General features: G+C 44.9%; 1 protein-coding gene across 1 annotated transcript in view; it reads right to left on the bottom strand.

Moving 5' to 3' along the window:
- Positions 1-503: 503 nt before the first annotated feature.
- Positions 504-25,321, bottom strand: part of C11H12orf43 (chromosome 11 C12orf43 homolog) — a 53,248-nt gene continuing 28,430 nt past the window's right edge. Inside the window, exons 2-6 of the mRNA XM_086942840.1 lie at positions 18,918-18,966; positions 18,384-18,482; positions 5,828-5,898; positions 3,534-3,624; positions 504-2,159 (exon numbers count right to left, since the gene is read on the bottom strand). Coding sequence (XP_086798966.1) covers positions 1,823-2,159; positions 3,534-3,624; positions 5,828-5,898; positions 18,384-18,482; positions 18,918-18,966 — 647 coding nt within the window. The 3' untranslated portion in view covers positions 504-1,822. The remainder of the gene's footprint in view (positions 2,160-3,533; positions 3,625-5,827; positions 5,899-18,383; positions 18,483-18,917; positions 18,967-25,321) is intronic.

Below are 25,321 nucleotides of genomic sequence, written 5' to 3'. Positions count from 1 at the left end.
GCTGTGTATTGCTGTAATGTGGTGTAATAAGACTTTGTTATGTATAAGACCGACTCATTTTGTTGACAAGATGGAAAAGAATAAAAAGTTAACAAAAAAAAAAAACCTCAGTCCAACATGGTTTTGAGCCTGCCATTGAAAACATTCAGACAAGCCATCTCCCTCATAACACTGCATGGTCCCTTTATCTAGAGCATATTCACACACACTGTGTTTCTAAAACATTTGGGACTGCCAGCCAGCCATTTTTCAGGGACCACAGAATCTTTCTCAGTACATAGGGTTGGAGCCTCACTTTCCTGTGCTCTAAACTCTGACAGTAAAGTGTTGTCTAGATCCTTACTCTAGTATAAATCATCACAGGTTGGCACAGGAAGCCAACATAAGCTGCGCAACATGTCGGACATGCGCATCATAATTCAGACTAGCCACTACTCAAGCTGGATTTTTTTGGTAGCCTCCCAAAAACGTTCAGAAGCTCCAACAAGAATCAGTCGACAGTGTTCAAGTCCAGATCCTTCTGTTTATTGTATTGTAGCTCTAATGTCGTCTGAACAAAATGGCTCAATCTTGACTAATTGGCAAATATAGAAACTGCATATGTTTCTAAAGCATTTCGTATGTTTTTCCAAATAGAAAACAAAACTGAAAAGACCCCCTAATGTCATCACTCTCAAAGCAACAGTAGGCTTCCTCTGCCTTCATGTTTTGTTTTTTCAATGCTTCCCATGAACAGTTCTGTCTTACTGGCCCTGATCAAAAGAACCTCATCCCCTAGGCTGAAGAAAGCAGCAGAGTCTAGCTCAAAACAACTCCACCTCAAATCTTGCATGGAAAAACAGTGTTGCTTAGGACCATGAAATCCCATTCTAACAAACCAACAGACTGGAAATTGTGCCCAGTATGTAATCATGGAAAAAAGAAGTGGGTAAGATGAATTTTCAATGTAAAACCAATATTACATACAGACATGCATTATGTAAAAAAAATAAACAACAACATTACTGTGTTAAGTCCCAGTCTTCTGTTTAACCAGGTCATGTCTTTACATTTAGAAATGTATAGTCGGCGAACACCTCTCTCACTAGCGTGAGTCAGAAAGGTTGGTAGCAAGAGCCAAAAGTTGTCACGTCCCACATGAAAGCTTGATGGTGGACCTACTACTGAAGGGATGAGTCAGTGCTTCCTGGTGTACTTCAGTGCAAGTGTGAGTGGTGGAAACATGCGGACTGCCTTTCAGCAGGAGAAAAGTAGTCACAATTTTCACTAAGTGCAAAGACTGGAACAAAAAAATGGGTTTTCTCTGCTGAGTACTTCAGTGAGGAAAGCATCAGGGTGCAGTATGCTCTGCTCTGTAGGATGAGGTTCCAGGTACCACACTGGACAAAGGTCATTATGTTTCCACTAGTAAAAACCTTAGGATGCACTTTACGTTTACCGAGAGGGGTTAAGTGATCTGACATGCACTGAGAGGTGGGCCTCTAGGGCCAACTGGATACTTCCAAACTACACAGTAACTCTGAAAGGCCAGAAGAGCTGTAGTGTTTGTCTGATCCAGCTGTTTGTTCTAGTTCTACTGGCCTTTCACCAGATGCAGTCCTCCTGCCATTCTTTCTTTCACTAGCCAAAAGTCTGACCATCAAATTGTCAACCTCCCACTGTTGTATTTGCATGATGGATATATTCAACATTTATAACGGAAAGCCCACTCCTTCCACACAAAGAAGCGAAGTGCTGGCTAGAAACTGTGGATACAATTCAACTGAGATTTAAGGCTACCATCACTATGGCAAGTAAGGCTCCATCAGAAGACAGACCGTCCTCAGACAGGAGCCAATAGCTTCTTCTTTTTTTTCTTTTTCTTCTTCTTCAGTTTGACTGTGTCCAAAGTGTCAACGTTCTGGGAATTGCACACTTGCTGTTCCTGCTCTCTGGGGAATGTCTGCTCATCCACAGTGCTACTTGTCCCATTAACTTTGGCCTTCTTCTTCTTCTTCTTCTTTTTCTTTTTCTTGGCCTGATTCTCGTTGCTGCACTCCCCACCCACGGCATCATGCGAGTCCTGTTCTGGGATGGGAATGGCACTGTGCTTTAAAATGTCTGTGCCGGATACTGCTGCCTCTTGGCATCTCTGCAGCTCTTCATCACTGTCCTGATCACTGTGGGAAGAGCCAGCAAGAGAAGGCATGTGTCAGAAAGCCCATAAGACATCTTCCTGGGATTCCTACTAAGCTGACTCCTGCAGCATTAGGATTCCCAGCTATGTGCAACCACTGCCCCAGTGTAGTCACATGCCCAACCCCAGATCAGGGAACCCCTGCCAGTCACGCAGGCTCTTCTAGCATCAGTTCATAATGCACTGTCCACACATTAATTCCTTCCCAACCCTTTTTTCCTTACACCTCCTCTGATTATCGTATCCTCTTCCCTCTTTGTAATCATATGCTCTCCCAGAAGTCTGTTTTCCCTCTCTCTCATTAATACCCAACATTGCCATCAAGGGATCTCCCTCTATGGAACGTTCTGTCTGGATTATTCCCTGAACCAACGCCTCCAGCATGTCAGTAATGTTTTGTTCTCTGCAGGACCTGGTTCTTAATGTGCAAAACTGCTATGCACAGTACATAACACAAAAACCAATGTTGCCTTTGGAGTTTGTTTTGAGTATTTTTATGACTGTTTGGATTTTGATAATGGATCACAGATCAGATCTAGTAGAATGACATCAGATCTAATAGAAAGATACCAGCTTTGTTATACAGTGGGCCTAATTAAACAGAAGGCAATAAAGAAGGGGAACACAGTAAAACTAATCAAGTTAGTTTATTACTTTCATTATAAAACCTATACAGTCATAATGCCAAATGTTCATTCCAAAAGCAAAATGAAGTCTGGCATTGCAAACCATGGACTGAACACCAACACCTCAAAAGGTGTGGTATCCTTTCGTAAAATGGAAGCAGTCCATGACGGACAACTTACGCTATGTGAAATTTGACACAGTGAGGAGAGCAGGCAGCAGTGCATGAGACAAATTACATTATTCCGCTCAATATTCGTTCACATTAAGACATTTTTCTTTTTAACTGTAGCTCCTTCCTTCAAGGGGCATGAGAAGCCACTTTGGCATACTATGGATGGGAATGCAGCAATGGAGATCTGCTGTCTGAGGCCCCAGGCCTACAACCATTCATGTTTAGGCCTATGCAAGAGCTTTTGAACTGAATCTTGCCTCATTAATATTAATGGGACAATGATTCTGTGACTTCTTTCGAATTTCAAGTTGCAGTATGACTGATTAGCCACAAGGCGAAAACCTTCTCTGCCTGCACTGCAGATGCAGCACAGAAATTGCAATGCGGACAAATACACTAAGCTCCAAATTCCACAAACCTAACTCCTAAGGCAACATTGTTCTTTTGCTTTAAACACACACACTTGGGTTACCTTTGGAAAACAGGCCAGCCCAATACCCCTAAAGATGTCTAGGTACAATTGATGTCACTTTTCTTGCCCGTGGTACCACTTCTCACCCGGAACTCGACGACTGCCGGCGCCTTCTAAGGGATGGAGGGTCAACATTTTCAGAGCACCCAGGAACCGACGAAAAGAACAAGCGGAATCCTATAGAGAGAAAACAGCCACAAATTTAAAATCCACAAAAAAAAAAAGAAAAAAGTTTAATCGTCATAAGTACTCTAGGGTGTGCTCACTCTGACGGTGCCCAAGACTGCTGAAGACACACTCCCATGGGACCATACTACTGGATGTGCTCTGCTAGGGGAAGAAGCAGGTTTCGATAGTACTCTCATTGAACTCTAGTTTAAGTGGACAATGCCCAAGTCATTTAGAGTTGACAGCAGAGCTGGAGAAAGACCAAACTTCTGTAGTCCTTCATGCTTGAACTTAAATTTTGCTCTGACTGAGGAAGCCAAGACAACAAAGGTACATTTTCAAGCTTTTCCAATGGCTAATCATGCTACAGTTTCAAACCAAAGATCGAGCTCTCATCAGCACCAACCTCAGAGCAGTTTGCTGGAGACCATGTGAGGCATGTACTAAATGCACACCCTCTCCTAGAAAGCCTATCCGCTCTCACATGGAGAGCAAAAAGAAAATCCTACTAATCACCAACCTGCACGCAGTTCACGATATTACCAAACTATGTGCACACCTACCAGCCTAATATTAGCAGATAGCTCAGAGGATTGTACGCCTATACTCTAATTGGTTTGTCAAAACACACCCCTGAGCAAAGGGATAAAAATTAAAGTTTACAAAGTACATGTCTTATGCAAGGGCTCTTTGTGAAGAAATTCCTGCTGTGCCAACAAGCCTCTCTGTGTCAAGACGTTGACCCAATTTGTGTGAAAACACATTAAAACTAGCATTTACTTAAAAATTACACTAATTTCAGCACTACATAATTCGAAAAAGTAATTGCAGGTTTCATCTGATCTATGGAAATCCACTTCTTTTTAGAATTTTTTAATTCAAAATAAAAAGGAGGCAATACCATTGCGGTAATTTACGTGATTTAGTTGACATGCTTAAATGCTTTTCTTTTCGTTTTAAAATGTTTTGATAAATATGTAAAACTATTTTAAGAAAGAATGTTAATTGTTCTATGCATTTTTTTTAAAGGATGTACATTTTGACCACATGCCAAGGTTTTGAGATAAATGCATGCCACTTGTTTTTTCAGTTTTAATTTTTTTCTCCCACACTTTTCATCCTACAATATATTCAGAGACACATAACAAACAGTAACGACCTATCCAAAGTAGTAGAATTATCTGTTACTAAACAGAGTTTTGATTCATGACCTCTTAAACAGTAACCGAGATAGGAGCGGAGCCCAGTCCGCAGTACAAGGTCTGTGTTTCTTGGAGTTGTTGGATGTAGAACAGCCAGTAGTCTCCATACTGGGGCTCCAATGTAGGTGTATGAGAGACCGATCGATTGTAGATTTTCTGGATAACCACTATGTTTCATTTAGAGTCACTATATCTGCAGTTATCTTATGAGAATGTCTTGAATTCAGACTTTCTTGGCTATATACTGTAGGCGCCGTCAACTACCTTCAACACCAGGCATCAAAAAATTACTTTGGAGTGTTGTCTGAGCCGTGACGGTCATTGTTCTAAATTTTTCTTTCCAGCCCCACACGAGGAGTACTGTTGTCAGTGAACAATCTCCACTTTTATACTGACTGGGAACATCTGAAGGAGGCAATCACTATCACAAAGCTATAGGATTTAGAAAGCACGGTTAAGGATATGCTGCTAGAAGCTCACACTGCCACCAGAAGGTTGCACTTTGGTTTGCCACTTCGCTCACTGCTGGCAGGACACCAGGTTTCTATTCCTTTGTTTTAATTCAACAACTTAATTCATTTCAGGTGTTGCAATTTTGGTTTGAGAGAAAATTGGACCAACATAAAAACAATGATTTTGAAAAATGAAAGACCAAGACTCAAAACCTGGTGTGCTGCAGATATGGTGCAACGTGGTCACTTACTTGCGACACTGGATTTAAAAACAGCACATACTCGGCCCTTCAGCAATGACAATGCTGAGGTCCAACAGCCGCGATGGCTGTCTGCTCAAATCTTACCGCACTGACTGGTTGCTCGCACTCACACTGGTTGAGTCGTGGGCCAGAGTCTTATAGCACTGACTCCGCACTGCCAGAAGAAGGTCACACCACTGTGCTCCTAAAACACTAACAAGTTACTGCTGGAGTCCAATGGCACCAAGAGTCAACTGGTGCACTGGTACCACATTTCAGGATAAACTGTGCCTGGTCCAAGATCAATGATACTCACCATCCTCCTCTTCATCCGCAGCCTGCTTCGCAATGGAGGCCTGGACTGCAGCATCTGAGACACAAATGTAACTGAAAGAGAACAGTATAACTGATCATCAACTGGAGCAACTGAAGCCTGCCTGGTTTCAGATTAAGAGTTGGAGTGAGACATTTCAAGCCAATGGGACTGGCAACATTCATCTTTGCAAATTCTTAATGATCCTAACATCCTTTCCTCATAGTCACCCTTGCCCCTTCTTATTAACCCTTCTGCGCTTTCCCCGCGTTCAGCCTTGCAGCTTCTTAATAACCCTAGTGTTCTTTCCCCACATTCAGTCTGGCCCCTTCTTGTTAACCCTACCACCCTTTTCTCACATGCAACCTTTTATTAAACCCCATCACCCTTCCCCAAGAGACTCTAGATGGTTCCACTAGGTCTCCTCCTCCTGACCTGGCCTCATTCAAAACTTCAGCATTGTTTTTAGAACAATTGACTCGTGGCACTACTGGTGCCACAAGCAGTATCCAGACATAATGTGTATCTAATACCAGCCCACACAGGAATCTTTCACATTCATATAAAAAGGGAAAAGATGCTGAAAGATTCCTTCACACCAGGATATTGGAAGAGGGGGAGAAAATAAGTTATGATCAGGGGGGGAAGGATCACTTGTCCTGCATAACTCTGGGTATGCCGTAACTGTTCCGAGTATTCCCAATGTTAACCCTCATGCACGTGCTGGTAATGGTGTGGTATAGAGCGGTATATCTTATTCTCCGCCGTTCCTTGCACGTGTGTGCATAATCATCGGGTTGTTTTTTATGCAACCTCCATCCAGGAGGCATTACCCATTGTTAAAAACAGTAGTGATAAGTGATGGTGGGGTGAAGTGATAAAAAAGTCTCTTTTAATCAGAAAAATTATTTATTCGTTCTGTATTTAGAGGCAATGAAATTAAAATTATGTCGGTGAACGTGAGTTATTATGACTCGTTCACACTATGTGAAAAGGTCGACATGTTTCAGCCCTGCATTATGCCTGATAGGTCATGTGGGCTTTCTTCAGGACCGTGACGTGAAATAGAGACCTCTCACGTCTCTATTTGTGGTGAGAAAAGATTTTAAATAAAGGAACAAAGCATTATGTTGCTCCAAATGGGAGGTCAAAAGTACCTGCAAAGAGAGGAGACATTGTAGACAAAGGGTAAAGGTAAAGGGAAACATACAAGACTATACGTCTGGTGAAATGTACCAGGAACACATAAATCGCACTTTGGCGTAGCAACTAAAAAATGGCAATACTTTGCACTGACTACCCCACTCAAAGAATAGGGTCGACTATCTCTTAATTGGCATGGGATTGTTAGGTTCTGTTTAGTTATGTGGATATGGCAAGTGGTGGGAGTTGTGGTGAGGGTGGTATAAGCTTATCGGTGCCGGTATGCAAGCATATTGGTGTGGTGATCTTACATCCGTTCACTCTAGACCAAGCATGTTAGTGTCATTCAGCAGCGCGATCAGATTGTGCTGCTTATCCTCAAGATTTTAACACATGAGAACAATTTAGTTTCTCTGTACACGGTTACATACCTATGTTCTTGGCTATAATAAGCCTCTTCGGTATCTGGGTGGGTCAGGGAGGCACGCGCTGGCTCTCCATTCACTCCTTGTGCTGACTCTGCCACCTCAGTCCCGGAATACGTGAGACGTTTCCGGGTGGGTGTTTTTATAGGTAGCGCAGTAAGGGGAAGGGTAGAAAGACTATGGAAATTGACTGGATATTGTTGTCTTACATATTCTCATCCATTGTAAATAGTACCCCAAGGTATGTTATCATTTAGACCGTTGATATCGGTACCCAGTCTGTGCACCCACCGCTGCTCTTTTTCAAAGAGGATTTTTTCTGCATTATGGTCTTTATTATGTAGTGTTTCTAAAATAACCCACTGTAGATCTTTCACAGTGTGGCCAGTTTCCAGGTAGTGGCTGGACATCTTGGTGGTCGCCTTTTTACATTTCACATTGCTGCGATGTTCACACAGTCGCTGCTTGACTTTCCTGCATGTCATTCCTATGTAGTTTTTCTTGCAGGGGCATGTGATCATGTAGATGGCATGACTGGTGTTGCAGTTGGTGTGATGCAAAATTCTCCATTTGAAATTTGGGAGTATTTGTTTCTCCTTTGTTGCTTTTGTGAGGGGACAAACAGAACACGATCCGCATGGGTAATGGCCAGTTACTGGGCTCATGTCCAGTGGGGAGTTAACTGGTGGTGGTTGTTTTGCAGTGAGTGGTCTGGTATGGACCAAGATGTCCTTCAGGTTACGGGTTCTTTTGTTGGCAAAACGTGGTTTTGGCCATTGAATGTTGCCCGAAGTTATGATCCTCCAGTTTTTATTGACTATCTTTTTCAGTCTGTTACTTGCTGGGCCATATGTGGTAACACAGGTTGTGATGTCAATTTCTGGTTCTTTTGGTGTGGATTCTAAAAGACTTTCTCGAGGCTGGTTGCGTGCTCTTTTTTTGCATTTTTCGATGATTCTTTTGGGGTAATACCTTTCTTCCAATTTATCGCTCAGCTCATTGGCTTGTTCTTTGTACTCTGTCAATTTGCTGCAATTTCGTCGAAGTCTCAGAAATTGGCTGAAAGGGAGGTTTTCTCTTAGAGGTTTCGGGTGAAAGCTCTGGTAGGAGAGTAAACTGTTTTTGGAAGTAGGTTTAGAATAAGTTTTTGTCTGCAGAGTCGAACCCTCTGAATAGATGGTGATGTCAAGGAAGTCAATTTGTTTGTTGTTGGCTGTATAGGTGAATTTTAGCCATTCATCCCGGGTATTAATCCAGGTGTGGAAGTTGATGAGACTAGACATGTCACCTTCCCAGATGAGGATCACATAATCGATGTAACGACGCCAGAACAGGATCTGTTGTTGGAATGGGTTGACTGGATTGTTAATGTGTGTTTCCTCAAATTGGCTCACGTAGAGCCCCGCCACACTCGGCGCAAATGTACTTCCCATGGAAGTTCCATGACATTGTTGAAACATGGTGTCGTTATATTTAAAGTAGTTTTCAGTCAGAGCCAACCTGCAGCACTCGAGAACAAAATGTCTCGGGGTCTTATGGTCCCAGTCAATGTTGAAAACAATGGTCTCTAGTGTTTCCAGTGTTTTTTCTTGGGGTAGGCTTGTGTATAGGCTTTCTACGTCAAGTCCTATGAGTATCATGTTGTCCTCTGAATAGGCAAAATTCTGGAGCAGATTCAGGAGGTCCCTGGTGTCCTTCAGGTAGGTAGGAGTCCTTTGGACTATTGGTTGGAGATATTGGTCTGCAAACTGCGATAATGGTTCTAGGACCGAACCTATTCCAGACACAATGGGTCTACCCGGCGGTGGGGTGCGTGGTTTGTGTATTTTTGGGAGCGAATAGAAATAAGGTATTCTCGGGTTGTTGGTCTCCAAAAATTGAGCCTCTTTTTTCGAGATCCAGTTATTTGTCTCAGCTTCTGTTATCATTAAGGTTATGGTCTTCTGTAGTCTGGGTGTTGGATCGACATCTATTCGCTTGTAGAACTTTTGGTCTAAAAGTAATTCTTTGCATTGTCGATCATAGCCATCTTTTGAGAGGAGTACTACTCCGCCCCCTTTGTCCGCTTGCTTTATGACGATATTCTCATCGTCCTTTAGTTCTCTCAATGCCTGTTGTTCTGCTCTCGATAGATTTAGGAATGGTTTTTCTGTATTGTCTTTTAAACCATTGATTTCCTTCATGACCGCTTGTTCGAATGTGACAATTTCATTTGGCACTTGTGAATTCAGAGGACAGAAGGTGGACTTCTTCCTTAAGTTGGTATCTCCATCCGGAGGTTGGGTGGGTTGGTTACTGAAGAAGGCTTTGAGTTTGAGTTTTCTGCAGAATTCAGCAATCTCGCACTTCATCTTGAAAGTGTCAAGGTTAGGTGTTGGGACATATCCAAGACCTTTATTGAGTACTTCCTCTTGATTTTTTGTTAGTACCTTATCTGTAAGGTTTACGACGAGGGAGTTGTGTTGGTTCCTGTTTTGCCTCTGGTTACGCTCCTGGTTTGGACCTGGCGTGTTTGGTCTTGCCAGGTCACCCCTTTCTGTTTCGGGCCCCGACTGTTCTGGCCTCTCCCTAAAAAAGGCGGCCCTTGTTGGTAATTACCCCTCATTGGTTGTTGCATCTGTTGTGGTGGGCCTTGGTAGTATGGATCTACCCACCCTTGGAAGTGGGGATTGAACGGGGGGAATGACATCATGGGCGGATTCATTGAGAACTGCGGGGTACGCCAGTAGTTTCTGCCCCTCCGGTTGCCTCTTTTATTGCGGAACCTCCCTCGTTGGTTATTGGAGAAATCGTCTCCACTCCAGTCAGAACCGTCTGTAGAAGAATCGCTGTTGGAACTGTTGTTAGACGCATTGTCGTTGGGTTTTGAAGTCCTTGTGACTATAAGGATGTATGCGTTCTAAAGAGAACTTTTTCAGTTCTTTCCCTAGTTTCTGTAGTTTCTGCTGGGTCAAGAACTCTTGAGATTGGCTCATCTCTTTGTTGATTTCCTCCAGTCGTTGCTTGTACACGGTAACGTGTACCATGTTGTTGAGTTTAGTCTCAATGATCTGGATTTTTATAGTCAATTCGTCTGTGATCTTAGTTGCTGTTTTAATTATTAGTACAAGGTAGTCCCTTGTACATTTCCACGAAATTGCTGACCAGTCTTTGCGAAACGCTAGATCTTTTAAGAAGATACGTGGTGCATTTGTCACCCATAGTCCTTTGGGCGCGGCATTCACTTTGAGGTATTCGGTCATTATGATCCCGTGTACTGCTGTTCTCACTTGCTCTTTTTTCAGTTCAGAAAGTTCCTCCCAATCGTCATTATTGGCCAATGTTTGAGTTAGGTCCTTATCAAGGAGTAGACGTGGTCGTGCTAGTATCTCATCAATTTCTTCTGTTGAGTAACTCAATCCTAAGTTGTCAGCCATGTTGATGCCCTACAGTTCCGAGGGGATCACTGGTAGCAACTTATTTTTCTTCCCACAGCTCTGCGCTGCTAGCGAACAAGATCAATGTGGAGGGAGAGAGGAATTTGTGATCCAACCAATTTCCTCGAATTATATACTTATGATCAGGGGGGGAAGGATCACTTGTCCTGCATAACTCTGGGTATGCCGTAACTGTTCAGAGTATTCCCAATGTTAACCCTAATGCACGTGCTGGTAATGGTGTGGTATAGAGCGGTATATCTTATTCTCCGCCGTCCCTTGCACGTGTGTGCATAATCATCGGGTTGTTTTTTATGCAACCTCCATCCAGGAGGCATTACCCATTGTTAAAAACAGTAGTGATAAGTGATGTTGAGGTGAAGTGATAAAAAAGTCTCTTTTAATCAGAAAAATTATTTATTCGTTCTGTATTTAGAGGCAATGAAATTAAAATTATGTCGGTGAACGTGCGTTATTATGACTCGTTCACACTATGTGAAAAGGTCGACATGTTTCAGCCCTGCATTATGCCTGATAGGTCATGTGGGCTTTCTTCAGGACAGTGACGTGAAATAGAGACCTCTCACGTCTCTATTTGTGGTGAGAAAAGATTTTAAATAAAGGAACAAAGCATTATGTTGCTCCAAATGGGAGGTCAAAAGTACCTGCAAAGAGAGGAGACATTGTAGACAAAGGGTAAAGGTAAAGGGAAACATACAAGACTATACGTCTGGTGAAATGTACCAGGAACACATAAATCGCACTTTGGACCCAACTCAAACATTGGCCAATAATGACGATTGGGAGGAACTTTCTGAACTGAAAAAAGAGCAAGTGAGAACAGCAGTACACGAGATCATAATGACCGAATACCTCAAAGTGAATGCCGCGCCCAAAGGACTATGGGTGACAAATGCACCACGTATCTTCTTAAAAGATCTAGCGTTTCGCAAAGACTGGTCAGCAATTTCGTGGAAATGTACAAGGGACTACCTTGTACTAATAATTAAAACAGCAACTAAGATCACAGACGAATTGACTATAAAAATCCAGATCATTGAGACTAAACTCAACAACATGGTACACGTTACCGTGTACAAGCAACGACTGGAGGAAATCAACAAAGAGATGAGCCAATCTCAAGAGTTCTTGACCCAGCAGAAACTACAGAAACTAGGGAAAGAACTGAAAAAGTTCTCTTTAGAACGCATACATCCTTATAGTCACAAGGACTTCAAACCCAACGACAATGCGTCTAACAACAGTTCCAACAGCGATTCTTCTACAGACGGTTCTGACTGGAGTGGAGACGATTTCTCCAATAACCAACGAGGGAGGTTCCGCAATAAAAGAGGCAACCGGAGGGGCAGAAACTACTGGCGTACCCCGCAGTTCTCAATGAATCCGCCCATGATGCCATTCCCCCCGTTCAATCCCCACTTCCAAGGGTGGGTATATCCATACTACCAAGGCCCACCACAACAGATGCAACAACCAATGAGGGGTAATTACCAACAAGGGCCGCCTTTTTTAGGGAGAGGCCAGAACAGTCGGGCCCGAAACAGAAAGGGGTGACCTGGCAAGACCAAACACGCCAGGTCCAAACCAGGAGCGTAACCAGAGGCAAAACAGGAACCAACACAACTCCCTCGTCGTAAACCTTACAGATAAGGTACTAACAAAAAATCAAGAGGAAGTACTCAATAAAGGTCTTGGATATGTCCCAACACCTAACCTTGACACTTTCAAGATGAAGTGCGAGATTGCTGAATTCTGCAGAAAACTCAAACTCAAAGCCTTCTTCAGTAACCAACCCACCCAACCTCCGGATGGAGATACCAACTTAAGGAAGAAGTCCACCTTCTGTCCTCTGAATTCACAAGTGCCAAATGAAATTGTCACATTCGAACAAGCGGTCATGAAGGAAATCGATGGTTTAAAAGACAATACAGAAAAACCATTCCAAAATCTATTGAGAGCAGAACAACAGGCATTGAGAGAACTAAAGGACGATGAGAATATCGTCATAAAGCAAGCGGATAAAGGGGGCGGAGTAGTACTCCTCTCAAAAGATGGCTATGATCGACAATGCAAAGAATTACTTTCAGACCAAAAGTTCTACAAGCGAATAGATGTCGATCCAACACCCAGACTACAGAAGACCATAACCTTAATGATAACAGAAGATGAGACAAATAACTGGATCTCGAAAAAAGAGGCTCAATTTTTGGAGACCAACAACCCGAGAATACCTTATTTCTATTCGCTCCCAAAAATACACAAACCACGCACCCCACCGCCGGGTAGACCCATTGTGTCGGGAATAGGTTCGGTCCTAGAACCATTATCGCAGTTTGCAGACCAATATCTCAAACCAATAGTCCAAAGGACTCCTACCTACCTGAAGGACACCAGGGACCTCCTGAATCTGCTCCAGAATTTTGCCTATTCAGAGGACAACATGATACTCGTAGGACTTGACGTAGAAAGCCTATACACAAGCCTACCCCAAGAAAAAACACTGGAAACACTAGAGACCATTGTTTTCAACATTGACTGGGACCATAAGACCCCAAGACATTTTGTTCTCGAGTGCTGCAGGTTGGCTCTGATTGAAAACTACTTTAAATATAACGACACCATGTTTCAACAATGTCATGGAACTTCCATGGGAAGTACATTTGCGCCGAGTGTGGCGGGGCTCTACGTGAGCCAATTTGAGGAAACACACATTAACAATCCAGTCAACCCATTCCAACAACAGATCCTGTTCTGGCGTCGTTACATCGATGATGTGATCCTCATCTGGGAAGGTGACATGTCTAGTCTCATCAACTTCCACACCTGGATTAATACCCGGGATGAATGGCTAAAATTCACCTATACAGCCAACAACAAACAAATTGACTTCCTTTACATCACCATCTATTCAGAGGGTTCGACTCTGCAGACAAAAACTTATTCTAAACCTACTTCCAAAAACAGTTTACTCTCCTACCAGAGCTTTCACCCGAAACCTCTAAGAGAAAACCTCCCTTTCAGCCAATTTCTGAGACTTCGACGAAATTGCAGCAAATTGACAGAGTACAAAGAACAAGCCAATGAGCTGAGCGATAAATTGGAAGAAAGGTATTACCCCAAAAGAATCATCGAAAAATGCAAAAAAAGAGCACACAACCAGCCTCGAGAAAGTCTTTTAGAATCCACACCAAAAGAACCAGAAATTGACATCACAACCTGTGTTACCACATATGGCCCAGCAAGTAACAGACTGAAAAAGATAGTCAATAAAAACTGGAGGATCATAACTTCGGGCAACATTCAATGGCCAAAACCACGTTTTGCCAACAAAAGAACCCGTAACCTAAAGGACATCTTGGTCCATACCAGACCACTCACTGCAAAACAACCACCACCAGTTAACTCCCCACTGGACATGAGCCCAGTAACTGGCCATTACCCATGCGGATCGTGTTCTGTTTGTCCCCTCACAAAAGCAACAAAGGAGAAACAAATACTCCCAAATTTCAAATGGAGAATTTTGCATCACACCAACTGCAACACCAGTCATGCCATCTACATGATCACATGCCCCTGCAAGAAAAACTACATAGGAATGACATGCAGGAAAGTCAAGCAGCGACTGTGTGAACATTGCAGCAATGTGAAATGTAAAAAGGCGACCACCAAGATGTCCAGCCACTACCTGGAAACTGGCCACACTGTGAAAGATCTACAGTGGGTTATTTTAGAAACACTACATAATAAAGACCATAATGCAGAAAAAATCCTCTTTGAAAAAGAGCAGCGGTGGGTGCACAGACTGGGTACCGATATCAACGGTCTAAATGATAACATACCTTGGGGTACTATTTACAATGGATGAGAATATGTAAGACAACAATATCCAGTCAATTTCCATAGTCTTTCTACCCTTCCCCTTACTGCGCTACCTATAAAAACACCCACCCGGAAACGTCTCACGTATTCCGGGACTGAGGTGGCAGAGTCAGCACAAGGAGTGAATGGAGAGCCAGAGCGTGCCTCCCTGACCCACCCAGATACCGAAGAGGCTTATTATAGCCAAGAACATAGGTATGTAACCGTGTACAGAGAAACTAAATTGTTCCCATGTGTTAAAATCTTGAGGATAAGCAGCACAATCTGATCGCGCTGCTGAATGACACTAACATGCTTGGTCTAGAGTGAACGGATGTAAGATCACCACACCAATATGCTTGCATACCGGCACCGATAATCTTATACCACCCTCACCACAACTCCCACCACTTGCCATATCCACATAACTAAACAGAACCTAACAATCCCATGCCAATTAAGAGATAGTCGACCCTATTCTTTGAGTGGGGTAGTCAGTGCAAAGTATTGCCATTTTTTAGTTGCTACGCCAAAGTGCGATTTATGTGTTCCTGGTACATTTCACCAAACGTATAGTCTTGTATGTTTCCCTTTACCTTTACCCTTTGTCTACAATGTCTCCTCTCTTTGCAGGTACTTTTGACCTCCCATTTGGAGCAACATAATGCTTTGTTCCTTTATTTAAAATCTTTTCTCACCACAAATAGAGACGTGAGAGGTCTCTATTTCACGTCACGGTCCTGAAGAAAGCCCACATGACCTATCAGGCATAATGCAGGGCTGAAACATGTCGACCTTTTCACATAGTGTGAACGAGTCATAATAACTCACGTTCACCGACATAATTTTAATTTCATTGCCTCTAAATACAGAACGAATAAATAATTTTTCTGATTAAAAGAGACTTTTTTATCACTTCACCTCACCATCACTTATCACTACTGTTTTTAACAATGGGTAATGCCTCCTGGATGGAGGTTGCATAAAAAACAACCCGATGATTATGCACACACGTGCAAGGGACGGCGGAGAATAAGATAAACCGCTCTATACCACACCATTACCAGCACGTGCATGAGGGTTAACATTGGGAATACTGGGAACAGTTACGGCATACCCAGAGTTATGCAGGACAAGTGATCCTTCCCCCCCTGATCATAAGTATATAATTCGAGGAAATTGGTTGGATCACAAATTCCTCTCTCCCTCCACATTGATCTTGAGAAAATAAGTTATCAACAAGAGAGGACGAGGCCAGGCTGTGCACAACCAAGGAATGTGTTTCTGGCTGTAAGAGATGCATAATAATTGAGTTTGTGTTTTTCCTTTAAGGGGAGTCAACTGTACACCTCAGGGATGAGATTGCTAATATATTTTAATGGTGGCAGCATCGCAGACACATATCAAGGAACTGCCGGAACGGAGGCTGTAGAGAGTTCAGAGATCTTTACCCAGGTGCCAAATATGAAGAAGCACAAGAAAGGTTTGGGTTGGAAACAGGGCAATTTTTACAATACGCTAAACTAGCGAGGGGTGAGAGAATCCTGAATGTGTTGCCCACAAACATGTAATGTGGAGAGAATAATGGCGGAAAGACGTGGAACAGGTAACAGACTAAACAGTCTAACCTCTATAAATCAGATAAGATTAGAGGAGACTTAAAAGTAAGGCAGCAACAGGAGACCCGCATCCACAAACTGCTGACTGAAACTGAATTGAAAAATTATTGTCTAAATGTAAAAAAAAAAAATACGCTGGAGCAATGCTAGATTCAAATTAGTACAATTACATTTCTTTCAGAGAAACAATACGACAGCCTCGAAGTAGAGTAAAATGTACCAAGCCAAAACAAGTAACTGCCCCAAATGGCGAGAAACAGTCACTGATTTTGTACGTATAATAAAGTCCTTTAGAATGGTCACAAAACAGCCCCACGTCATGCAAAACCCTCCACCATTATGAACTAAGGAATGTCTGCTAGGACTAATTCCCATAACCAAATGCAGTTAATTGAAAAGTAAATTTGTGGCCCTAGGTACACATCTGGCTATGTGCATACATGCCAACAGATCCATTCAGGTGGGAGACTCCCGATTACTAAAGCCAGAAATTGCTTAATTTTAGCTGACTCCCTCCTAAAATTGCGTTTGCCTCAATTGATGTCAATAGGAAAAATACATTCCCCTAATTATTTTTAAATCTCCCACTTCTTGTTCTAAAATGTTGGCATGTATGAAAGTGCTGCATAGCCATACAGTGGCTACACCTCCGAAGAGGGAGGATTGGGAGAAGGACGTTGTAGGGTGGATTCTGGTAAAGGACCCAAGATTAGGGTCCACTAGAACAGATAGGAGGTCCGAAGAAGACAGAAGTGGATGGAAATAATTAGAAAACTGAAGGCAAAAGTCAGATGGTAGACCACCACGAGCCTAGCATATATACGCATGGAAAACATTTGAAACAGAACTGTAAGTAAAGAGATTTGATTGATAGGAGAAAAACAAAGGGGGGGTTCAGGGGAAGCTGAAGTCCATCCTGCTGTGGGTCTGGGAACAAAAGAGGTTATTCATATACACACAGCACTGGTGAGGGCATCCGGACAGCCTTTGTGTCCTTACGCAAAGCTTGGAACAGAGACGTAGGTCGGTACTTCAGAGAAGCAGAATGGAAGAAAGTGTTAGGTTATTCGAAAAACAGTGTTCACACTTTCCTCCCTGAGCCTCCAACTCCTCACCTCCTCCCAATCACAGGCTATGCTCTCTCCACATTTTCAAGGCACACACTGCGTCCCTTCTCCAAGCCTCCTCCCCATCAAGCACTGACCTCTTCCACTCCTCCTTCAGTTATACTCTTCTCTACATTCATCCGTGTACATTTGGGGCCCGATTCACAAAGCCAAACTTACACACTTGTTCAAGTTTATGATTTTTAGCAATTCATAAAGGAATTTTATGAGTTGTATCTTTACGACTGCCGAGTCAACTCAGCACATAAAAAGATAGGCAGTGTAACTTTACTTTTGTGAATCTGACCTAGTGTTCTCGCCACAATTCTCAATCCTTCCCACGACTCTTACTCTTACAGATACAGCATCCTCAGTGCCATAGCTAAGCAGCCGAAGGCCATCGTTCAAGGAAGGTCCTTGGGCCCGAAGTCCATAGTTTGGTAGTAGAAAACAGCTATAACTGGGGAGCAGAGGGCCCTTCGCACTTCTGGGCTCCAGTGCCGCTACACTGCTGATAGGTACGTCCCTGAACATTCTTGTGCTCGCAGACTGCCCTCTTCAGTGCTCCACCTCATATCCTCGGTCCTCTCCTCTCCATCTCATCAGACCTCATTCTCCATTAACCCCTTCCATGCGGCCGCGATTCTGCGCCTGTGCGGCAGAATCGCAAGTGGGCGGGTTTATGACGGCCCCCAGCCGTCATCAGCACACGAGCACCGTAGTGCATGACGGCTGGGGGCCTTCATCAGCATTCAAGGGGTTAAGGGACATTTGATGACAAGCACAGTAGTGCACAACATTAAATTGATGCCTCAATGTACAAAGATAAAACTGGCAGTATGACAGCTTGACAGAAACTTAAGCATAAGTGGAGATTAGTGCAGTGCAAGACTGTGATTGCGCCTATATTGCCAGGCGCATTTGCTCGTAAAATTGAGCCAACAGTGCCCTCCACACATGGCAGGCATTACCTGTCTAGCATGGCACCCAGTTTCTTGGCCACGTGTGCTCGGAACTCGGGTGTGGTCTGGAGCTCGTTGCCATCCTGCTCATGCTCGTCCGCCTTAAATCTGTCAAGAGATGGGATAACTTCACAGTAGACAGATGCATCAAACGTTTTATCCTCTCACATACTTCTCATCTGGACTAGTATAAATAACAAAAAATGGCAAGTCAAAGCCTTAAATGATGGGAGATGATCGCCCCCCCCCCCCCCATCACCACCACTCCCCCCCCCCCTCTTTAAGCCACTGCTATCAATGGCTGGAGCCTTGGAAGGGTGGGCTGCACTATCAACAGCGCTACAATAAAGGGGATCTTTTCCTTCTTTAGTAGACCACAGACTTCATAGTCAGCAGCTCCTAAGAACTGACTACCTCCAATATCCCTTCTTTGAGATCAAAATAGTGGACAGTGTAATCGCTATAATAGGTTATAAAAGCCTACAGCAAAACCTCTCACCGAGTGAGAAAGCCTTTAGTACTTATTCAGTGGTCTGTCCTCACCTAGTGCTAGGCTGTGCCAGAGTGCAAGTGGAACCATCCTTTACAGGGGCTGAAAAGGAGAAAAAAAAGAAATTAAAAGTGAGCACACCATAGGCTAAGATTACAGAGAGACAGATGCTAAACACGGTCTCCTCCACAAAGGAAACCCTAGTGTACATGTGATAAGTACCGAATATAGAAACACATGGATTTCTGCTTTTCAGATGATAAAGAAATAAAATGATGAGTAATAAACAAAGGAACGCTGACCTCCTGGAGAACTTCAACACTTAAAATTATGATGTGATGCCAAAACTATCAGGCAACAGCGCTACTGGGAGGCCTACCTTGCCTTAGACAGACAAGTCAAAGCTGGCAGCAACCACTATTATAAATGACTACACCTTCACCGCAACACAGTCACCAACATTTTGTTGCCTTCCACGTAACCCACCATAATATAGTCATTTTTACCCAGTTGTCATACAGGTGGTCAAGATTGGAGCTGAAAGGCAATATCAACCTCTATTTAGCCACTGTCAAATTTCAAGCTTGCCAATTTAAACAAGCATTGGAAAAGCAATAGTTCTCGCATTAGGAAAGTTTGATCTATTGGTATTGTAAATGACACTTTTTTTATTTATGTGTTGGTTTTGAAAGTAGCAAAATGAATAGCTTTGTCAGTTACAATGTCAATAGTTTTAACTTTTGCAAATGTGACACCTATAGCATTTGTAATGCAATGTGTGATGTATTGACGTGACCTAGATGTATTGATATTACAAATAACAATGGCTTTTAATTTTGTAAATAATTAATACTTAAATAAAAGTTATTGTAATTTATAATAGCAATAGCTTAAACGTTTGTAAATAACTTTTGTGAAGATTATGTTCAGTGTATTTTATTGTGACGACAATCCAAGAACATTGCATTTGCACCTACACACACACAGCCACACACATGTAGATGTGGTGGTGGTGGATCTGGGGGATATGGTGGTGGTGGATGTGGTGGTGGTGGTGGATGTGGTGGTGGTGGATGTGGTGGTGGTGGATGTGGTGGTGGTGGATGTGGTGGTGATGGTGGTGGATGTGGGGGTGGATGTGGGGGTGGATGTGGGTGTGGATGTGGGGGTGGTGGAGGTGGTCGATGTGGTGTTGATGTGGTGTTGATGTGGTGGATGTGGTGGTGGTGGTGGATGTGGTGGTTGTGGATGTGGTGAAAGTGGTGGTGGATGTGGTGGTGGAAGTGATAGTGGTGGGTGTGGTGGATGCGGTGGTGGATGCGGTGGTGGATGTGGTGGTGGTGGATGCGGTGATGGATGTGGTGGTGGTGGATGTGGTGGTGGTGGTGGATGTGGTTGTGGTGGTGGATGTGGTGGTGGTGGTGGATGTGGTGGTGGTTGTAGTGGATGTGGTGGTGGTGGATGCGGTGGTGGTGGATGCGGTGGTGGTGGATGTGGTGGTGGCTGTGGCGGTGGATGTCATGGTGGATGTGGAGGTGATGGTGAATGTGTTGGTGGATGTGGTGGTGGTGGTGGATGTGGTGGTGGTGGTGGATGTGATGGATGTGGTGTTGATGGTGGATGTGGTGGTGGATGCGGTGGTGGTGGATGGGGTGGTGGTTGTAGTGGATGTGGTGGTGGTGGGTGTGGTGGTGGTGGTGGATGCGGTGGTGGTGGATGAGGTGGTGGATGAGGTGGTGGATGAGGTGGTGGATGTGGATGTGGTGGTGGATGTGGTGGTGGTGGATGCAGTGGTGGATGTGGTGGTGGTGGATGTGGTGGTGGTGGATGTGGTGGTGGTGGTGGATGCGGTGGTGGTGGTGGATGTGGTGGTGGATGCGGTGGTGAAGTGGTGGTGGATGTGGTGGATGTGGTGGTGGATGTGGCGGTGGATGTCATGGTGGATGTGGTGGTGGATGTGGTGGTGGATGTGATGGTGGATGTGGTGGTGATGGTGGATGTGGTGGTGGATGCGGTGGATGTGGATGTGGTGGATGCGGCGGTGGTGGTGGATGCGGTGGTGGTGGTAGTGGTGGATGCGGTGGTGGTGGTAGTGGTGGATGGGGTGGTGGTTGTAGTGGATGTGGTGGTGGATGTAGTGGTGGTGGGTGTGGTGGTGGTGGGTGTGGCGGTGGTGGTGGATGCGGTGGTGGTGGAGGATGTGGTGGTGGATGTCATGGTGGATGTGGAGGTGATGATGGATGTGTTGGTGAAAGCACAAGGAGGCAATAAGGCCTCAAAGGCTGCCTGGCATAACACCCTCTTCCCCTATTTCCACCCCCAAAAAGATTCCTGTGACCACATAAACCCATTACTGACGTGCCAAAGTCTAACCCAGTATAAGTATACCCTACGTGGTTTTCAAACAGTTGGTGTGCAGGGGTATAGAAGCTGAAATTAAGAACAGAAGAGGACTGGGATGGATAAGCAAGGTCGGAGGTCAAACATGCCATCTCAAATTCTTTCGGGGTGGGGGCAAGGAACGCACGGCAGGAAGTGTCGGCCTGTGTCAAAGCAGCAGCCAGCTGGGAGATGAGCACGTGCCTTTTGGGGGTGGGCTGTTGCAGAGAGTGCTCATGTGACCTTCCTCAACACAAACAATGCGCATTCAAACCCTCCAGGGGAGGGGTGGGCGTACTTGGACCAGGAGGTTAATTGCGGCTGGCAAGTGGCACGCTATTTTAATACAATATGGAGTTTTGTGCAACGTGTGAGTTTGGGCTGCGGGGGACTGTGGGAGTAGGCAGCAAAAATGCTTGTTAGTAGGGAGTGCTAAAAGGTAATATGCGAGAAAGTTATTTCAAAAGTATTGTGTGTGTGAAGGAAGATTGTATGGGTGAATGGCAGAGTATGGCTAAGGAAGAGTGGGGGGCAAAAGATATAAGAGCAGCAACTTGTTGATAGTAAAGTTATGGAAGGCAAAAGGAATGTGAGCATATTTGTAGAGGCGAACTAAAATGTGTTTGTGTGTTGTCGTGTTATTTAACAGAAATAACTAACAATTGTAGCATTGTAATAACATATAAAAATAAGTAAACAATAATGAGAAGTAGTAGAAATACAAAAGTTGCAGTACAGCTCCAAATTGTTATATTAAAATGGATGCTGTAGTAGGTAGAGACAGGGAGAGAGAGAAAAAGATAGTAGCAGTTGCGTAAGAGTAAGGTAGTATTGTGTGCAAATGGTATGATGTATTATAAAAAAACAATAAGGGCTTAATGGAGAAAGGGAGGGTTAAGAGCACGGAAGATGGCAAGCAAATAGTAGTGGCATGTAGCTAAAGCAGAAGGGACTCAAGAAAAAGGGAGGTAGGGAGGGAGAAAGCAGGAAGTGCAGTATGGTAAAGTGTTAGTTTGTGTTAAAGCAAATAGTAGCAGATGCACTGAAGGTGCCTTGCAGTCTGTATTTTTTTTTTTTGCAAGTAAATGGTCCGGTATTTAATTAAAATAAAAGAAGGGACTTGTAGGACACAGGATGAAAGGAGCGCGCAGGACGTTAAGCAAATAGTAGCAGATGCATCGAAGGTGCCTTCCAGTCTGACAACACAGAATAGATGGTGAGGTAGATTAGGTTAAGGAGAGGCCGCGCATGAAGTAATGAAGCGGACGCGCTTTGTGGTGGGGGAGGGGGGTGCATCTGTTCTGTTAAAGTGTTCATGAGTCTGTATGAAGGGGCTTATATGTTTGTGTGTGAATTTTATAGTTGTCAAATTCTTTGTAGTTGAGAGAGGCAAACAGAAAATACAGAATGACAGAAAAGAGACGGGTGAAAAGGAAAGCATAAAAGAGACGGAACCAGCTTTGCAAAGGGGCAGATGGAAATGATCTAGACAAAAGACGAGAGGGAAACCTGAGCAATGCAGGCAGAGAGAGAGTGAGGGTTCGAGAAAAGAATGAGGCGTTGCGGTTCTCTTTCTCCCTCTGGTCCCTCCTACCTGGGATGATCCCTCGCTTGTGAAAAAGGGAGAAGAAACGGTTTTCACGTGAAAGGGCATGTTTTGGGATCAACTTCAACTACACACGTGCAAATTGTGAGATCGGGAAATGCATTGTGTCATTCCTTCAGAGGAATAAATGGAAAAAAATGCTTCTGTGCGGCAGCGCTGATTGAGGCGAGTATGTAAGAGGAAAACAGCTTAGGGAGCCACTAGAAGCTTTGCCTTCATCCAGAGCGATTCTGGCGGGCTGAGATTGGGGGGGTTTCAGCGCTGCTAACTTTTCGCTGGGATTTCACGTGGTGCGTGCGCACACAAAGAAGGGAGGGGTAGTGAGAGAGAGGAAGGGGGAGAAGAGAGGGGGTAGTGGTACACGAGTGCAAATTGTGAGATTGTTAAAAGCATTGTGTCATTTCTTCAGAGGAATAAGTGACTCCGGGGAAAAGGGAGGGGGCGGAGCGGGTAAAAAAAAAAAACAAGACGGAAGGAAGGCAGAGAAGGGGAGGGGGGAGGAGAAATGCGACACGGCGGGCAGGGGAGGGGGCGGAGCGGGGAGAGGGTGTGAAAGCAGCAGGGGCCTGGAGTGCGGCTGAGGGAACTTAAGAAATGCGACACGGCAGGCAGGGGAGGGGGCGGAGCGGGGGTGTGGGAGGAGTGTGCCTGAGGGAAAATACATGCAAGCAGGCGGCTGGGGGCATGTGCAAGCGCTTTTAAGCTCAATGCGCATGCGCATTGAGCTTAAATTTCACGGGCACTGCAAGGAATCGCCACAATTCCTTGCAAGTTGGTTAAAGACTGTTTAAGCCCCCATAGTCTCGCAAGCTCGATGCGCATGCGCATCGACAGGCGAGACCTAAAAACCATTACATCCACCATATTCTGAACTGATGAAGCGAAGGGTGAATTGGTGCAGCTTGCTCTGCAGTATATAGCACAGCTCCCTGGTTCTTTCATTGCTTGTCTCTTGCCTGCCCATCACAACTCTTACTTAGTACACACTGGAGGAAAAGATAAGCTGCTGGACAAAAATTGATTACTGGGGGCGTGGCTAGGCCGGCAAGCATGGCGATCGCTCTGTGAACAGCTCCTCTCGAACAGCAGCTAAATCAGCCTTTCTCCGCAACTCCCCGCGGCCATCCAACCCAGGTCAAGCAGGGCTGTGGTGGTGATCCGAAGCGCCATCACGAACATGCCGGTCCGGCACAACTGACACCCCAGAGAGCCGGAATAGTCATCTTGCCCATGGCTGCCATTTTCGGTGGTGGCCTACGCACCATAAAAGAGGAGCAGCAGGGCATGTTGAGATTCGTCCGCGGTGCTGCTGGTTCGCTGCTTGTACCTGTGGGGCCGACACCGTGGAGAGGTGGGGCCCGTTGGTCACCATGGCAGTCTGCCATAGGGTGCTGCTGGAGGCACTGGAGTTCTGTTGGAGCCTGACCACAATTGGGGAGCTGTCGAGTGAGGGAGGGAGTAGCAGCTGTGCCAAATTTGGCGAGGCAGGACTCGACAGCGCCCTGCCCATGCCACTGCTGGTGAATTTTTTTGGGGGGGGGGGGGGGGTGGGGGTTAGGGGCAGTGTGGAGCTGGCATGGTGACAGTCCGGAGGGTCACCGTACAGCTATGGAGAAGGGGACAAACACCCCCCCCCCCGACCTCCGGTTGTACTGAAGCCACTGTTCCTGGAGATATGCCCGGCTAAAATACGAGGTCTGGTGCTCGATCATTCGTAACTTGCCAGAGTGAGAAGGTGTGAAGCCCTAGCTGGGACGGGCATAGTGGTGGCTGGAACATTTTCCAACAGGCCCATCTGGATCTGTTACACAAGACCTGGATGGACGAAGACTGCCCTGCTTGCACATAGGTCACGCTTTTGGCCACCGGCGAGGTCGCTGCAGCCTTCTCTGAAGGAACTGAGGGGCATGGGGTCCTTCCAGGGATGCTGGACTGCACGTCATTGGCGCTGGACTGGACCTCCCCTCCGAAGGCAGTGTGCCAATCAGGTTTCTGAAGTACACACGTTCTCTGAATGGTACCGGAGGTAACTTTGGATTGGGCCCCACTTAGACTTGATTGATGCCTGCAGCATCGAGGGGAGTAACAACTGCTTATAGTTCTTATCCTTCCCTCTGGATGGCTGATTCCCAGAGGATAGCTTTGTTGTGCAGGGGCCAGGGGTGTTGGTCGGGGTCCCAGCCACCCAACTTTCGAAGCTTGGCCCAAGATTATATCCGTGGGTTGGTGTGATACTCACATTTGGAGAGGGGGTCCTGCCCTAACAGTTTTGGGGTGCCTGCGACGCTTCCTTCAGGTATCGTAGGCATGGTGCAAAAGGTGCTCAGGGCTTGGACTTCAAAATAGCCCAATGCAGAACTTCAGGAAAGCTTGGGAAGTAGGTGCACTTCAGTCTTCTAGTCAATATAGAATGTTGAAGGTCCAAGATATATGTTGCAGAGTTTCGTTCAGGGTACTCTAAAGTCCTAGGGA

The sequence above is a fragment of the Lissotriton vulgaris genome, chromosome 11 (assembly GCF_964263255.1).
Source record: "Lissotriton vulgaris chromosome 11, aLisVul1.2, whole genome shotgun sequence".
NCBI lineage: Eukaryota > Metazoa > Chordata > Amphibia > Caudata > Salamandridae > Lissotriton > Lissotriton vulgaris.
The sequence above is the reverse complement of the archived record's forward strand: the minus strand, read 5'-3'. Positions and strand labels throughout refer to the sequence as shown.